We start from the raw sequence: 17,390 nt of genomic DNA, 5'->3' as shown, positions 1-17,390 counted from the left end.
TACGGTTTATCATTTTTTTAACATCCTTTTCTTATATTATGCTACCTTTAATATCAGCTTTTTCTAGCTCTGTTTTCTTCATTCTTTTCTAGCTTGGTTCCTTTTATTTTATTAAAAAAATTCTAATAACATCTGAAATTAGTTATGAGCAATTATATATAGGTATTAAAAAATCCTAAAATAATAATAGGTCTGAAAATATGGATAGTCCGACTAAAAATTAGGTCAGTGATAAAAGCCCATGCTTTTTCGGCCCGATTGAGTCTTGGGTTTCTGTTAATACTTGATACTAGTAGTGAGTGGAGTACTTTTTATGGTTTAATTTCGAGTTTTTCGTAATTACTACTCCCACCTTTTTAATTTAATTACCTTCTTTCAGAATATGTTAATAGCAATTTTTATTTTTCATTACTTATTTTTGGTTATTATATTTGTGTTTCTTGTTATGGACAAAGAAATTCTCCAAAAATCTATGATCCAATTTAATTTTTATTAACCGGAGCAACATTTTTCATTTACATATATACATTGGGGTGTGATCAAATGAGAACCCATTTTTTAATAAAAAAACTAACAATTTTATTATAACACACGTGACAGTTTATTAAATAAATTTTACTTTAAATGGTATTTAACTAATTGCCAAAAAAACCATTTTATCTGCTAGTATAACTTAATTTAAATAATAATACTAATATGATTTGTTTTATCGTGATAGTTACCATACGATTTTCCTTAATTTTGATGAGTTTTATATTATACTACATCCTTTACGATTATTCGATAATTTGTTTGTATTATTGTATATTAGTATTAGATTTTTAACTTAATTGTATACTTATTGTTTTTAATATTATTAAATATGAGGACTTTTTTTACACTATATTTTTTATTTATCATTCCCATTTTTGTTATAATATTTTGAAATCATGAATCGACATTTTTATAATTTCCTTAACAAGTTCTATTTTTAAAAAATGCTAGTAGTCCTTTTGTATATCAAAACACACATGAAATGCATGACGTCAATTGCTTATTGGGAATCGCGATGTGATGAATAAAAAACTACGTACAATTAAACAATACAAAAATACATTATGTATTTGTATGTGTTAACCATATGCTTAAAAAAATACTACCCCATTAAAGATTAATCATTAAAAAAATGTTTGACCTTATTATTTTGATATAGTTAAATTTGAAAACTCTCTCATATTAATGAAACCAACTATAAGATTGACTATTAGCACCATATCACACAAATTTCTAATATATATTTATTGAGAGAGTTTAAACTAAATGGATATTTCGATTTGATCAATTGACCTCATCGAAGGACTATCGTCATTTGAGACAAAAAGATCTCCCTAACTTAGATACTTACTTGTCAACTTAGGTGGCGTTCGATTGCCATGACTAATATCATGAGACTATTCATTTAGGATTAAGTTGTGGATTATTTTAGTTGGAGGGGGAGGCTATGACTAATTATCATGAGACTATTCATCTAGGATTAAGTTGAAGGGTTCAATCTTATGAACCAAACATGATACATATTTAATCATGAGATTTAATCCTGCCAACCGAACATCCCTTAAAACATTCAAATCATATAGTCCAATCTCTCTCTCTATGAATGAATAGGGAGTAATATATTTTGATGAAAAATATAAAGTAGTAATAGTAGTAGAACTGTTGTGCAAATATAAGTGAGATGAAATATCCATTCATCCCACCATTCCATGCTTGTATATATCCATGTGAATAAAATAATAATAACGCTATTACTTAAATTATTTAGCTAGAATTATTAGAGTAAAAGAAAATAAACAGCTCTCCCTCTTCTTCCAACATCTCTCTCTCACACACACACAGTCACAAACAGTCGACTGGAGCTGAGGTTTTGGCGGTTTTATGCTTTCGATTGCAATTCAAGTCGTAATCGAAGCTGTGGCGGTTAGTAATGCAACCAATTTCAAGGAGCTCCGAAGCGCAACAACCATAAAATCCATTTGGAGCTGCAATTTTTTTATGATTCTCAATCGAGGCGAATTCGCTAGCACATGGCGGGTGAGTTCAACCCCGGCGGCTTCCACCACCTCTACAAATCCGGAGGCGGAGGGATGATCAGCGGCGCCTCCGGAGGGCACGACCTGATTCCCGTGCCCAATTACTACGGGGGGAGCTTTAATTTGGGGGGGATGCAGTATTTCAGCTCCGCGGAGGGCCCTTCCTCATCCTCGTCGCCGCTTCTGCTGGACTCTGTGCCAGGGTTGAAGCACGACACGGGGCTGGCGGTGGAGTGGTCTGTTGAGGAACAGTATAAGTTGGAGGAAGGTCTGGCCAAGTAGGTAGTTCCTTCTCGATTATGATCGATCAAGGAGTATGTTTGTTAGTTGCAACTGATTGTTTGCTCTCCCTAATTTTTTGAATCCAGAACTGCGTGGAGTAGTATTTATCCCCAATTTGCAGTGATATTCATGGCTAGGGATTAGGGTAGATGCCAAATGCATGGGGCAGTTATAAATTGCTGGAAGTGAATTCAGAACTGTGTAGTATTTATCCCCCATTTGCAATGATTTTCATGGGTAGGATAGATGCCATATGCATGAGGCAGTTAGAAATTGCTGGAAGTGAATTAGAATCTAGACGTAGTTTTTGGTGTCAAATATGTGTGATCAATTTGTGTGGGTTTCTTGATTCGGCAGAGAAGGAGCTACTGATGTATGATAATGATACTGAAACTGCATTTTGTTTGTCTATGGTGACTGATGATTACTGTTCGTTTCGAAGCTGGATATGAATATTCTTTTGGTTTAGGGTTATTCTGAATTATGTTTGACGTGCATCTTGTCATGACTGCTAGATGTAATACATAGTACAGCATAATTTATAGAGATTTGTATCGTGGATCAGCTAATATTACTTACTTCAAAATTGGAACAATGTATCTGAAATTCTATTAATCACATCAAACGCGGGATACTTTCCTACTGGAAAACTAGTATACTCACATGAATAAAGATGATGTAATGCATGAGCAGTCAAGCTGCTATTAGCCTATTGCGGAGGTGTATCAGTTGCACCCTGTTTCCCAGTTCACATGATGAAGCTTGACGCAAAGTTTTCCTGCTGCACATACTACTTTCTTCTTGTTGCATGTAGCCATGTAGTTTGTGTTGATTAGGGCAGTTCTCATGTTTAAGGTTTTCTTTCTATCAGTGTCTATCTTATTTTAGTTACGATAGATTGACTCTGATATCATCTGGTTTATTATGCTTTCAATCTGTAGGTATGCGAATGAACCCCATATTCTGCAGTATATTAAGATAGCTGCTTCCCTCCAGGACAAAACTGTACGTGATGTCGCTCTTCGGTGTAGATGGATGATGGTAAGTTTTATTCTTTGTAGAGATGAAGATCACAACTGATTGTTGTGTGTAACTAAACAATGTCTTAGTTTTATTGTTATCACTGTTGAATAGCTTTGGTCTTTTATTGTGTCTTATTTAGAATGTTCCAACTTCTTTTACTATAGTTGCCTCATTAATACTGCTGTTTTTTAGAGAAAGCGAAGGAAACAGCAGGACCCGAGCTTTGGGAAGAAGATGAAGGAAGGAAAGGTAAAATGAAATATTGTTTCTATCCCAACCTTGTACAATGTTTTCAAATCTCACATCCTTTGTAAAACATATCAATTTTATATCGAATCTTTCAAAATTTTATCAAATCTATCATCTAGTTCAATTTTTGACATCACAATGATGACATGGAATGGCAGATGCTTATGTGAAATGAGGTAGGCAGATTTTTCCCCTTTAGATATGACACATGGGAGAATATACACATAAATTTTCAGCTTGCTATGTCACCAATGTGATGTCAAAAATTGAATCCGGTTATAGATTTGATAAAATATTTAAAAATTGTGTATAAAATTGATGTTTTATGAAGGTTGGGGTGGATTTGAAAACATTATAAACGGTTAAAATAGAAACTAAAACGATACTTTGTGCTTGTATATACTTTCAAATTTTAGATATCGTTATAATTTGCTCTCCTCAAATCTCTATGGGGTAATTCGTGGATGCTATGTTTTTCTTTATCTTTTTTTCATAGTCACTGATTAAGACTAAGAAAAGCGTAGAAAACTAGGGAGTTTATATACGTGACTTCAATGCTGCCTATATTTATCCAGACTATGCATTGGAAGATTGGCCATTTTGGCAGAGAGCTATTTGGCAAGAAAATTGTAGCCGATGAGCTTCGTATGTGCGTGTAGTCTGCTGCTTGGGCCTACCCCCTCTGGCTAGATTTTTTTAGAGTTACTAAAAGAGAACTAATCATCTTTGGATTATTTGATCATTTGATGCTTTTCTTCTTTATAGTATTATGGAAGAGTAACAGTTTAACATTCAGTTTCAGGGTTAGGGGGAAGTGGGATGATATGTCCTGGGACAACAGGGTATAGAAAAAGAATAAAAATAAAACAGACCCACATGCACAATTACATATTACAGAAGAATAAGAAAGAAGGGAAAAGCAAAGAGAAGAGTTAATTTTAAACTGGTCACAGAATCTTGTTCGAGTTTCATGTAATTCCGAATTTTATTCTTCTAAGGTATTGGTTAGTTTCTCCCAACTTTTTGGTGTTGCCTCTAGATACTTTACCTTGCTCATCTTCTAGTAAGTGTATAATTTCATTTATTTTATTATGTAGTACCTATTAAACTTCCCAAAAATACTCAATCTTTGAACTTGTATTTCTATTATTAGAAGCTTGCTCTTAATGTGCAAAATTAGCTCTTTGAAGGTTACCCTTGTTTCTCAGGATAAACTAATGGAAGCATCTCTGAAGAATAAAGTCTCTTCAGCTCCACTACTGAACCTCCCAGCATATTCTTTACCTTCAAACCGCCTTAATCAGAGTGAATGCATATTTTCAGGAGGTCTGTTGTTCGCCCAGATTCTGTATAATCTAGGGTTTAAATTTATTTCTTACGTGGCACAACTTTATGATTCTAATTTCTCATACATCTTGCTATTTTGCTAGTTTGTACCCATTGCATATCACTTTTGCCTATGAACATAAACTCGAGCTGGTGTATTTAACAAATTTTTTACATATGTTTCAGTACTTAGTTACGGATTCAGGCATCTATTGGAAGAAAATAACCATGCTTTTGGTCAAATATCTACAAATCTTTCAACTCTCAAGGTAATGCTAGAACCTTCAAAACCTAAAGGAATTTAGCACTTCAATCCCTCAAATATTTGATTTATGGAATGTATGCTGATTTATATGAATACAATTATAAGTATTTTACTGTTTTATGTGAATGAGATAATGAGATATAATTCTCATTTCACGACCAAATCTAGAACAATTTTGGTGAGTGCCTTCCCCCCCCCCCCATAGTTATAGGAGGAGAAGTGAAGAAAAACTTCCATAAATTCATATGAAGTACAAACCAATGAATTTAAGGATATTATAAAAGCTAGCAAGGGATTTGACAATAAAGGATGTCATTTGTTGTGGTCGGTTGGAGGAATGATAGAATGTATTAAGTGCCAATAGTGGTTGAAATAACATATTTCATGACCAGACGTCCTTCATATAAAATTAATCATGTATAAGGAGTTGTGTGCATGTGTTGGCCTAGTGGCAGAGTGGTTAAGGTTGAGACCAAAGGTCTCAAGTTCGAGTCCACCGTGGTGCGGTCTTTAAATTTTTGGACATTTATCAATGAAAAAAAATACTGTATAAGGAGATGCATGAGAAATACCATGAGTTTTGTCATTGTTAGACTTATTAATGTTGAAGTAATCCATCCAATGGTCGAAAATAATGTTGGGAACCGGTGCTTGATCTTAAGCTAACTAAAAGCTCCAGCTATAAGTCAGGTAGTGAACCCTCTACCTAAAAACTTCCATAAACAAAATCTGCAAATATGAAAGTTGCTTTACTGATAAGCATATAAGATAGGAAGCCCTAACTTAACCCAAAACCATGGTCAAAGGTAAAGGGTTGACTCCCTATTATATGCTATTCCACACTTTCGTGTGAAACCGATGTGGGATCGTATCATTTACACCCTCAACTTTTAGCAGCTTTAACATTAAGTATAGCTCCTCAATCATGGTATGAAAAATCAGATTCACTGATAAAGCCATTTTATCTTTTAAGATGCATTTGCAATAGAAGTGCATGATTTGTATCTTTTTTTGCTTGTTGGCGTAAAATTGACAATGATCTTTAGTCGTATTTTCGCACTATGAGATGCTCTATAAACATAGATGTTATGTGATTTGGTTATTAAATTCAATACAATTAAATATATAGAATTTATGGCTGGTATTTTGTGTCTTGTGTGTGAAGTATTGATTGGTGTTGGATTTGTTTGTGTTTAATTTGCTTTATGGTAATCTATTCCTTAATAAATCATGTACTTGTGGTCAGACTCTCCTGATCTTGACATCCGTGTATCAGTTGCAGGAAAGCATTGATCTCTTTTTTCATACAAGGAATAACTTAACCACGGTTTTGAACGAGTATGTCACTGTTATTGTAGGCCCTTAAGTGCAACTTACTTTTTCAAGCGAGCATAGTTTTCACCCTCTTATTCCTGCAGCATAAAAAACATGCCTGGGATTATGAGTCAAATGCCACCACTTCCCGTTCTCATAAATGAGGAACTTGTTTGTAGTATTTTTCCGAATTCATCTCAGGTATGTCCTGCTGTTTTTTTCTTCAGGATTATAATGAATGGCAATAAATCATCCGATCACAGTGAAAGTGAAATAGTGTCAATACGTACTCGTTTAGGGCTTATCTATAGATCTTGTCCCTGTTTTCGTATAACATGATTCCCATTATTTCTGCAATGAAACATCTGCTACAGTACCTACGGCTACTATATGTTTTCGTTCACAAGAAAAACCACCATAGATAAGAACCTCATAGCATTATCTCAGCCTCAACCAGAGTCAATATATAGTGACTGTTATTCAACTCTCTCTCTGTGTTTCATGTCTCCAGCACATGACATTTGGTGCTTCAAGTTCAATACCTCTGAAGCAGGAGCCAGGATGCTGATCAACATTCATAACCCGGGTCACACCAGCCGGGTCCTTGTAAGTATGGAAATTTTGTTGTAAAGGTGCAAGAAGCTGGCGGGTTGTCCAGCTTAGTGTACGTCTCCCAGAGGAATAGCACGCCGTACCTCGTTGGTAAGAGGCTCTGAGATATTCGAACGTTTGGATTGTTCACAGTGCAGCAGATGCAAAATGCAGATGGTCACAAAGCAACAAAGATGTGTTGTTTTGGAAGCATGAGAGGAGACAGTGCCTTGTGTTCAGAGTTAAGCTGCTTCTGCCTTCTTCTGTGTGTAATATAGAAACACTAGTATTGAATCTTGCTGAATTATTTCACCTAAATAGCCATTCCCACCCACCAATCATGGTGATATTGATGTTGTGATTTAATCCCAATAAAAATGCTTAATCTGATTTTGGAGGTAATTTGAAAAAAAATGAATAGAAGAATGCTTTAAATACCTCAATTAAGGGCCTGTGGGCATTGTTAAACCCAAACTGCCGATCAGGCCATAATCGGATTGACGGTACCAAGTTTCAAACCTCAGTTGTCTATCATGGACTGTTACAAATATAAGGTATGACTCATTTTTCTCTATTTTTTCCATTTATTTTCTATTACATTTTTTAAAGCTCATATCAAGTCAATTGAGCCTATTATTTGTAGAAGGGGACGGGTACTAGAATTGTAATTCACAATTAATTACATGATTTTCAGCCAAAATTTTAATTGAAAACATCGAAGATCGAAAAAAGGGTGGAAAAGTCGGGAAAAATGATTAAAAAAATGACTATAATCTTCCTAAAACTGACAATTTGCATCAGAATTGAAACTGGACTTGGTTCAAAAATCAAAACCACCATTTCTTCAATCGAAGTTGTTACGTTGTAATAAAAACCGTTGATTCTTGAAGTGGCCACCTCATCCATGATCAATTATTAAAAATAGGATTACAAAAATGAAATAGAAGAGTAATGCTTTCCCCTCCAAATTCTCCCGCCAAAACAATTATTTCTATATAATCGTATATAATGCCTCCTCCACCCATTATCTCCTAGCACCACCGCCACCGAGGAAGAATGAGCGGCGGCGCAGTCCCAACCGGGTGCTACAAGTGTGGCCGTCCCGGCCACTGGTCTCGCGACTGTCCCTCCGATCCCAACACCTCCGAAACAAACAACAATGGCAACCAACGTTCCGACCTGGATCCGAGCTCAAAGTCCGCGTCCAGGCCCCCTCTCGCTCCACAGAAGCTCAAGCAGAAGCCACCGAGAAAAGTCAGGCCAAAGCTTACTCCCGATCTGCTCCTCTCCGACGCCGGCATCGGCCACATCCTCCGCTACTTCCCGCCCGCTCTCAAATGCCGCGGCCGCGGCCACGAGGTAAATCCCCTTAAATTCAGTCATAATTCTGCACTTAAGGAATCTTAGATTACTCTTGGATTGAAGGATTTGAGGATGTATTTGATATCCGTTTCCCTCGTTTCTTAATCTTTATTGTTAGGGTTTCTTTCGTTGGAATGGATCTATTCATTATAATTCAAATTCCTGAGTCCATAAACAAAGCTAGGTTAGTTAGAATTATGATAGATCGGTTTAAGGAATCTTAGGTTATTCTTGGATTGAAGGATTTGAGGATGTATTCGAAATCCGTTGCCCTCATTTTTTTAAACTTTGTTTTAAGATTTTTTAAAAATTTGAATGGATACATTCATTAGAATTCAAATTCCTGAATCCAAAAACTAAGCTAGTGTAGTTAGAATTATGATAGTAAATAGTTAAGCAAACTGTCTAGCATTCCTATCATCCTATGATTCGCTTAGCATTTTCGGAGTAAACTCATCCGCAATAGTGTGTGTGTGTGTGTGTTTAAATAAGGAAGTTTGGTTCCTCTGTGCCATTGGCGAAGCAAAGGAAAAAACTAATGCCTTGATGTCTTCTATACAATTTCTTTGGGGCAGAAAACCAAGCATCTCATGAATCTTTCATCTTTCCTGATTACAGGTTGATGATCTGCGGCACCTACTTCGGATGTATGCTGACTGGCACTCACGATTACTTCCCTATTATAACTTCGAACAATTTTTAGATAAGGTGGAACGAGTGGGAAGTTCAAAGCGTGTCAAGGCAAGGACGCTCAGCTTTTGCTGTTTGAGTCAATATGGTTATATGTTCACTGGAGATTTTCTCTGTAGGTGGATTGTTTTGATTTAGTATAGCATGCCATTTTATTTATATCCTTGATCGTACTTGTAACATGTCGATATGCAACACATTTGAAAAATGTGAGCTTTGTTTGTTATGATTTGAGTTTTTATAATGTGTAACTATATCTGATTCTATATATTTAGTTGATTTGTTCAAATTGTGAGTTTTATTTGTAACCATATTCTTCTCCTGTATTAGCAGATGTGCTTGAGCAAGACCAACTTTGTTTATATCTGGATTTGAATATCGAATTAGGATAATGGTCTAGTTTGGATATTTGAACTGAATTTATGTCTCATTCTCCAAGTATAATTAGGAAAGCCTCAAAACTGTGGTACTATGCATCATAGGGTTTGCTTCTTAACATTGGCTTCTTTATATTCTGAGAGTAGGTGTGTCTTAGAGATCTACGTGACAAAGTTTCCAATGGAGTAGACCCCACGAAGCTGCAGGAGGATCCAGTTCAGCAAGACTCAGTTGATGAACAAGGTACTCTATTTTGGTTGCCTAGCTATAAAATGCTTTACTTGCTGATATGTGCAGTTGTGTACTGATAAAAATTAACTAAGCGACATACCTTGGAAATATTAGAACAGAAAGTGATATCAATGGGAAGATCCATCATGATATGCTGTTTAGGATGGTATAAACCGTATGCCTCTTTTGAGGATTTTTTGGCCTCCTCTGAGGATTGTTTTTTTATTTCAGTTCTGTCTTTTGTTTTCACTTTCTACTTGGTTCTTTTTTCATTCATCTGCCTTAACTCCATAATGGAAAGATAATGCTCACATTCAATGCATTCTTTTTTTAAGTAAGCATTTGATAAAGTTCACTGTTCCCTTTTCTTACTACTCACTTCAAGTCCGCCCACATCTCTTCCTTAGATCAAACAAATTTGAAAATAATTTTCCCTTGTACCTACGTTATATTATTTACTCGACATTAGCAATTGCAAGCACGCATTCCCTTCCCATTGAGCCTTCGGTTGCCTGACTGACATTTTCTGTGTTTTGTTTTGTCAGATACAAGTGGCCACGACATGCCATGCGATACCCAGGAGAATAATAATATGCAAACCGGAGATGATAATGATTTTCAAGAAGACATGCCTCAAAGCATCTGGGAGGAAGCCACTCAAGTGAGTTTTGTTTTTTGTTTCATTTGATACAATACAGTCCATTCATGAGTCTGCTCCAGCTGAAATAAGTGAAGATTGGCCTTTCTTAGTAGCATTTTGGTTTCTATCATAATCTGTATTCATATATCGTCTCTGTACACCGGCCTCCATTATCTGCTCGTCTACACCAGCTTAATTAGCTATTTGGAGGGAATCTGACCTCCTTCTTTGCTTCTCCTGTGTACACACTGAGCCCCTTTTCTCCTCGGTCCACGGAGAAAAAACTGTAGGATTGGTGCTAATAGTTCATCACAGAAGAAAGGGAAAAATTAGAAACTTACCATAAATAGATAGATATATATTTTGGTAGACGGTCCAAAATGTTATTTTGTGGACGGAAAGAGTAATACTATAATAGAAACGATTGTCCTTTTTGTATACTTTCCCCAGTTCAGAGTAAACTGGAAATCCTTTGGTACGTGCAGGAACCTTCTCAGCCTGTTGTTGCTGATACGTCTAGAGCGGAGGAGGTGCAGAACCAGACAGTGGAAGCAAACCCCAGTACCTCTAATAGTACATATGTAATGACGGAAGAGCAAAAGGCGCGCATGGAAGCTAACAGATTGAGAGCATTGGAGAGGGCAGCTGCTAGAGCCCTCTCTAAACAGGCTTGATCATTTCAAATTACTTACGTAACTCCAAAACACTTGATCACTATTTTTATATAAACGTGTTGTTACTTGTTACCATTTCCTTGTCTGTCTACTGCTTTTCCTATGCGTTCTAGAAGTTTCTGTTTGGTGCATTCATGATTCAGCCTTTTACATCGTCAAAACTTAATAGCATCTTCATTTTTTAAAAAAAGGAATAGTTTATAACTGTTCCAAGATTTTATTAAGAGTGTTAAGTGTAGTATACCTTCTTTAACATTATAATACTTGAGCAAAACATATGCGATAGTGCAAGACATGTCAATATGCCTTATTTTGAGACATTTGGTTTAATTATAAGCAAATTTTAATTTGCAAATATATTTGTGGACACCTATGAAAAAAAATAGAATCACTTTGTCGTTAACCAATCACCAGATTTGGTAATGTCAAGTTGGCCATGTTTTTCACATCTAAAACGTCATTTATTTTATATGATTACATACCTATTTGATCTATAAATCAAGAATCAGACAATCACATTTCACACCTAAAAAGCTAAATAGTGAATTGGGCAATCTCCCTCCTTCGGGAGGAAAGATGAATTTAATTTAAATTAATGATGTGAATGGCTTTCAAGAGACAGATTTGGTTAGTTGTTGTTCAAAATGTACTAGTACTATAAATTAGTACTATAAAAGTGAAAAATGCAACGCTCCCTCGAATCACTGAGTCTTCAATTCCAAAGCAACAACATAAAAGCCGTTACCGGATTGGATGATATTGTGTGATCCCGCGTCTCGGGGGCAGCTTCCTCAGTATAAACAGGATGAGTGCTGAAGGCAAGATCTCCACCAGCTGCAAACACAGTGGATTGATCACATTCAGAAATACCTTACGCAACCATGATGAAATGGTGCGTTGGAATCTTCGGTTTATCAGGAAGCTTACGAAATAATATATGAAATTCAACACAGGGTGATCCACAACATCTAGATCTGCTGCTGTCTGCAACGCATTAAAGCACATCTGTAGGATGCAGCCCGGAGGTTAAGCCATGGTCAGATGATGGGGAAAAATTAGAAAAAACGAGTAAAAAGAGTGAATTATATACGCCATAAGATATATGAAAGAACATGTATATGCTTGTAGGTAAGTATACAGGTTCATGTGGCCTTGGAGTTGTATTAGAGGCACATCGCGAAAACAAGCAAATCGAAAGTACAATGATAACGAAAGAAATGGCATTAAGACACTGAAACATAAAGCATGTGAACTCAAGAATACTCAGTGTAGGTTTCTGAAGATATACAAGTGTGAATTATAAAGAATTCAAGTTCATACCTAAAAACCACATACACAAAACTGCCTGTGGATAGTCCATTCCATACGTTGTACAAGGATGAGCAAACAACTATGTGATTTGTCGCTACTAACCTTGTGCAGAATATATTACTATCATTATTACTTATGATAAAGTGGTGGCAGAAAAATAGAGTTCTTGACTGTATACCTAATTGGGAAGTATATCAAATGCAATGTAATATAAATCCCTCTCAAGTCACATTACAAACACGTTGATCTCTACCCAGAAGCTAAACACCTAGTACATGATTAAAACTACACGGATCATGTTGTTGTGGTTTCCCCTAATCTGAGTGAAGTTGGGCGGTGCCATTGTGTCTTTTGAACTTTCTTAGATATAATGATTTGATAGGAATTCGTGCAACGCTTCAACTTGTTGAAGTACATGAATAGCTTTTACATAAGGAGCATTATAAGATTGCAATCAACTCTCAACTAATATACTAATAAAGTTGGAGCATGAATTTCATCTATTAAGGGTCCAAGACACCATATATTCGAAATGAAGGAAGAAGAATGTATCGTTGCAATCGAATATTCTCAGATTGGTACTTGAATAATTGACACAGTTATCAACATTTCATGATCAACTGATCACTAAAATTATGTGATTTCTCGATAACCAAGAAGTCCAACCTATTTACCATAATCTACACATTTGAGAGCTAAACTCATAGATAAAAGAAACTTACCATAATACATCGAATGAGAAAACACGAAAAGCATATCGTGGTCATGTAGCCAACCTGAATGAACATCAAATGGAAAGAGGAAAGTTAAAATAAACAGACAATCACTTGAGCAATATAACTATAAATGTTAATAAGAGCTCACCTCCTGTAGTTTCTTGTGTCGTCCTTTTGATTCTACGGGGAATCGTTGTAACATCAAGAACAGCCTGCACAATCAAGACATCAGAGGTAGGGCAAAAGCGGCAAAGCTGCACCTATACAACACTCTTAATATCAAGAAATGTGCGTAGAGTTTAAGGACACATTTTTAAGTATTTCATGAAAATTACCAACAAGCTAGTTTAACTAACATAAGAGCTGGTGAAAGAAAGCATAATCACAGAATGTTCATTTGAGCATCAATCGTGAAATTTGGTTACCTTCCACCATAGAGAATAAATCCCAAGGCCGCAAATAAAGAAACACCTGCCGAGTGAGTCAATATCAAATTGGAAATTATCGCCGGTAAGTATATACACAACATCAATTAAAAATGCCAACCTGCAAAGAACATTTTCGACAGAACGACAGTTGCATGTATGGGCTTCCACCACTGGACTACCCATAAAATTATCTGCACAAATTAATAAAAATAATAGATAATACGATGCTCTCAGAGATATCTACAGAAAAGCATACTCTTTCTGATGTTAATTATATCTTATTGCTTCCAAAAGCATCTGTCCATATATTTCCACTGGATTATACAAGAAGCAATAAGCGCCAATTTAGGATATCCGTAAATTAGAAGAATACAACGATTCCTCTACAAAGAAATACGCGACATATCCCAACATAGTGCTATTATGTCAATTTTATAGTTACACACATAGAAATGATATGCACCTGAATGGCATACACCACACCGTTGATTGTGTAAAAAGTGGGGCCCAGCCAATCAGTTGATACCGCACGAGCCTGTCAATGTTGTATGAAGCAAATAAGTAGCCCCTAAAACTCATAGCAAGCAAACTGAAGATTAATAGAATCGAAACTGGACCTGATAATAAATCTCTGCCCAGAACAACACTAATAGTGCATAAGTAGTGAAGAAGGCGAGACTCGGCAGGCCAAGCATTACATGTTGGAAAATCTACTCCGAATGCAAGACGGTGTCAGGGAAGAATTTGTTAAAACTATCCAAACCAGCACTAACACGAGTTATAGTTTGTACCTCCGGCTCTAAATCTTGAATGTTCCTTCGGAATATAAACACTAAGCTTCGCACTGCATAAACACAATTAAAAAAAGGTCATTTTTCTCAATAAGAATCTCCAAATATTTTTTCTAACATCTGTAAATTATGAACATGGGAGATGCATGCAAACCTGCATTAACCAAGAAGTTGAGGAAATGGAATACTTTCTGAGTTGTCCAACCATACTCTGGTACTCTCAATTGTATCCTTACCAATTGTACCTACAACGAATTAATCATTTCCAATCAATTTTTCACAGTTTACTTCTCAGTTACTCCACTTCTCAGGAGAAGAGTATAAGTATGAGCACGAAACCTTCCGTTTACAAAACGTGATATACATGTGTATAAAAAACATACTACTATAAACTACCTCACAAGCTGTGGCAGTAAATTTAGTTCAATTTACAAAGTTTTAAACAAATGAAAGTAACATAAACCAAAATGAAGAGTGTGCAAATTTGGTACTGATCGAGAAATTCGAAATGCTGAAGAAAACGAAAGCAACAATTCACAAGCTACGGAAGGAAATTACGATCAAGATACTGGTCCCACGAAAAACATATCATAAGCCAGAGAGGTTCAATTCACTAAATCCGAAACAAATCAAAGTAGCATTAAACTAAAACGAAGAATAATCTCGGAATTGTGGATGCTGATCGGCAAATTCAAAATGCGGAAATAAACAAAAAAAAACAATTCACAAGCTGCGGCAGTAAATTACGGTCAATTTACAAAATGTTGCTCCATAATTAAAGCAAAACTCGAAACAAATCAAAGTGACATTAAGTAATGAAGAATCAGCAAATTTGCCAATCGTAATCTCAGAATCTATATGCACTGATCGAGAAAATCAAAATGCAGGGATCAACAAAAATTCACAAGCTGCGGAAGTAGATTACGAGGTTCAGTTTACAAATTCGAAACAAATAAAGTAAGATCACTACAACGAAGAATGAGCAAAGTTTCGAATCATAATCTTAAAATCTATATGAACTGATCGAGAAATTCAAAACGCAGAAAAACAAACAAACAAATGCGGAATTAAAATTTGGAAGAAAATGAAGAGAGGCGTACAAGAATCACAATCTCAGAATCTATCTGTACTGATCGAGAAATTCAAAATGCGGGGAAAAACAACAATTCACAAGCTGCGGAAGTAGATTACGAGATTCAATTTACAAAATTCGAAAAAAAATCAAAGTAAGATCAACTAAATGAGCAAAGTCACGAATCAAAAATCTCAAAATATATATGAACAGAACGAGAAATTCAAAAGGCGGAAAAAAAACAAATGCGGAATTCAAATATGAAGAGAGGCGTACAAGAGCAATAGCGGTGACGAATCCATAGAGCGCGGCGAGGAGGTGGAAAATACGATCCTGCCAGACGACAGACTTGTTGACGGTGTCCCACCAGTTGACGGCGTCGTTGAGGAGAAGAGCGAGCGGCGCCGTGGATCGGCTCAGCATATCCGCCAGTGCCTCCGGTACCGGTTGATTGTCGGACATGGAAGAGGAGATCACAATCGATAGAAATGGTGGTCGAAGAATTCCACGAGAGAGAGAAGAAGAAGAAACTGAATTAGAGCAGAGATTGGCATGTGACGCGGCGCGTGGAGGAGACGATCTCCGGATAGAGTGGCCACGTGGAGTTTTGGGAGATGGCCAACACCTGAGAGCTTCACGGGTTCCCCGCCTTTTCACCCGCTAAATTATTCAAATACTCTTTTTTTTTAATGTCTATTTAATTAATCCAATTTTGTTGGCCTAATTATCAAGTACGTATTGAGTTAATGTTTTAAAAATTGGATTGGAGTGTAGAGAGCCGATATAGAGAGATTTTATTTTCCGATTATATATTATCACTATTCAAGCTCAAGAGCCCAATTTCACTTATGATTGGCAAAATTATCCAGATTTACCAAATTTTATTAATTTGTATTTTTGGATATGAAATTATGAACGACATTATTTGTTTTTCATTCATCAAAAAAAATTATAAATCTAGCCGGCCCACTTGCTAACTGGGCTAGGGCTGGGCCCATTCATGTCAACCAAAAACCGGGCCCGGTCCGGCCCGTTTCAGACGTGGGTCTGGGCCGGTCTGGGCCCAAATGTCACTGGTCCTCGTCGGGCCCGGCCCACTTGACACCTCTATTCTCTGCTAACCATACTTAAAAAAATTTCTTTCTATCTCTATCTTACTTTTTCAATTATGCATTAGAACGCGTGCCAAACTAAATGTTCATACTCTACGGGGACGTAGGAAGTATTAATATGCAACCTTTTACATAAATAAAAGATGAAAACACAAAAAAGAAAATGGACGTCTATGTATCTATCAATCGGCCTATTTGAACTAAGAATATTAATTGAGCCCATTTAGTCTAAATACTATTGGGCCTTCTCAAAAGCCTACACTCGACCCAATAGTGGAGGATGTAGGGTTTTGCTATCATCACCGCAGTCGACATTATCAGCTGCAAACAGAGCTTCACTCATTCCTCTCACCATCGTTAGTCCAATTTTTAATCCCAGTTGTTGCATTCGTTTGTTCACATGTTTAGTTGAATCTTATGGGATGAAATGCCCAAGTTCCAGATTAATTTGTCTAAATTGCTAAATCTAGGGTTTAGGGTTACATGTTTGGAGCTTGAGTTTAGTTGAATTTGAAATGGTTTGTTCTCTCTCTTTAACTTTAAGCTGATTTGAATTCGATCAGTTGCGGTAAGACAAATTTTGAATTGTTCAGGTTTCTGAAAGAAGATTTTGTGATAAGGTGTTATTGTTTGTTCGTTGGTTGATTTGTGCCTAGTTTTTGGAATTAGGTCATGAAACGGGAAAACCGTAAGCATTGGACAGTAGGTGAAGATGACATTTTGCACAAGTGGGTAGGAAAGTTGGGCCTACAATGGACGTTGGTCTGCCTGGTCAAAAGCCCAGAGACTGTAGGCATAGTACATGGGGTCGTATATGTGTAGATGTGCGAATTTTCGTTATTTTTTCAGTAGTCGGTATTTCTATA

At 36.3% G+C, this 17,390-nt stretch overlaps 3 protein-coding genes across 5 annotated transcripts; 2 read left to right on the top strand and 1 right to left on the bottom strand.

The window, feature by feature from the left end:
• The first annotated feature begins 1,796 nt into the window (after positions 1 to 1,796).
• LOC121808383 lies at positions 1,797 to 7,457 on the top strand. 3 transcript variants are annotated; one of them, XM_042208845.1, is made up of 8 exons: positions 1,798 to 2,347; positions 3,293 to 3,392; positions 3,567 to 3,623; positions 4,832 to 4,949; positions 5,136 to 5,218; positions 6,497 to 6,552; positions 6,633 to 6,729; positions 7,040 to 7,457. In XM_042208845.1, the coding sequence occupies exons 1-8, from the start codon at positions 2,064 to 2,066 to the stop codon at positions 7,094 to 7,096; spliced, it is 852 nt and encodes a 283-aa protein (XP_042064779.1). In that variant the 5' UTR covers positions 1,798 to 2,063; the 3' UTR covers positions 7,097 to 7,457. The 3 variants fall into 3 exon arrangements, with proteins under 3 accessions (XP_042064780.1, XP_042064779.1, XP_042064778.1); XM_042208844.1 differs by having other exon boundaries at positions 1,800 to 2,347; positions 6,491 to 6,552; XM_042208846.1 differs by lacking the exon at positions 6,497 to 6,552 and having other exon boundaries at positions 1,797 to 2,347; positions 6,573 to 6,729.
• A 79-nt stretch (positions 7,458 to 7,536) lies between these two features.
• Positions 7,537 to 11,225, top strand: LOC121808382 (TIMELESS-interacting protein-like). The gene is made up of 6 exons (XM_042208842.1): positions 7,537 to 7,673; positions 8,155 to 8,478; positions 9,100 to 9,222; positions 9,696 to 9,792; positions 10,326 to 10,441; positions 10,906 to 11,225. The coding sequence occupies exons 1-6, from the start codon at positions 7,653 to 7,655 to the stop codon at positions 11,092 to 11,094; spliced, it is 870 nt and encodes a 289-aa protein (XP_042064776.1). The 5' UTR covers positions 7,537 to 7,652; the 3' UTR covers positions 11,095 to 11,225.
• Positions 11,226 to 11,640: 415 nt separating this feature from the next.
• On the bottom strand, positions 11,641 to 16,075 carry LOC121806651 (tobamovirus multiplication protein 3-like). The gene is made up of 11 exons (XM_042206767.1): positions 15,689 to 16,075; positions 14,495 to 14,585; positions 14,341 to 14,393; positions 14,167 to 14,259; positions 14,013 to 14,084; positions 13,668 to 13,740; positions 13,547 to 13,592; positions 13,270 to 13,333; positions 13,128 to 13,181; positions 12,022 to 12,099; positions 11,641 to 11,928 (listed from the first exon to the last, which is right to left on the bottom strand). Exons 1-11 carry the CDS (start codon positions 15,872 to 15,874, stop codon positions 11,836 to 11,838), a joined length of 903 nt encoding a protein of 300 aa, XP_042062701.1. The 5' UTR covers positions 15,875 to 16,075; the 3' UTR covers positions 11,641 to 11,835.
• Positions 16,076 to 17,390: the final 1,315 nt, after the last annotated feature.

Source organism: Salvia splendens, chromosome 6 (assembly GCF_004379255.2).
Source record: "Salvia splendens isolate huo1 chromosome 6, SspV2, whole genome shotgun sequence".
NCBI lineage: Eukaryota > Viridiplantae > Streptophyta > Magnoliopsida > Lamiales > Lamiaceae > Salvia > Salvia splendens.
Note: the sequence above shows the minus strand (reverse complement) of the source record. Positions and strands in the feature narration are given on the sequence as shown.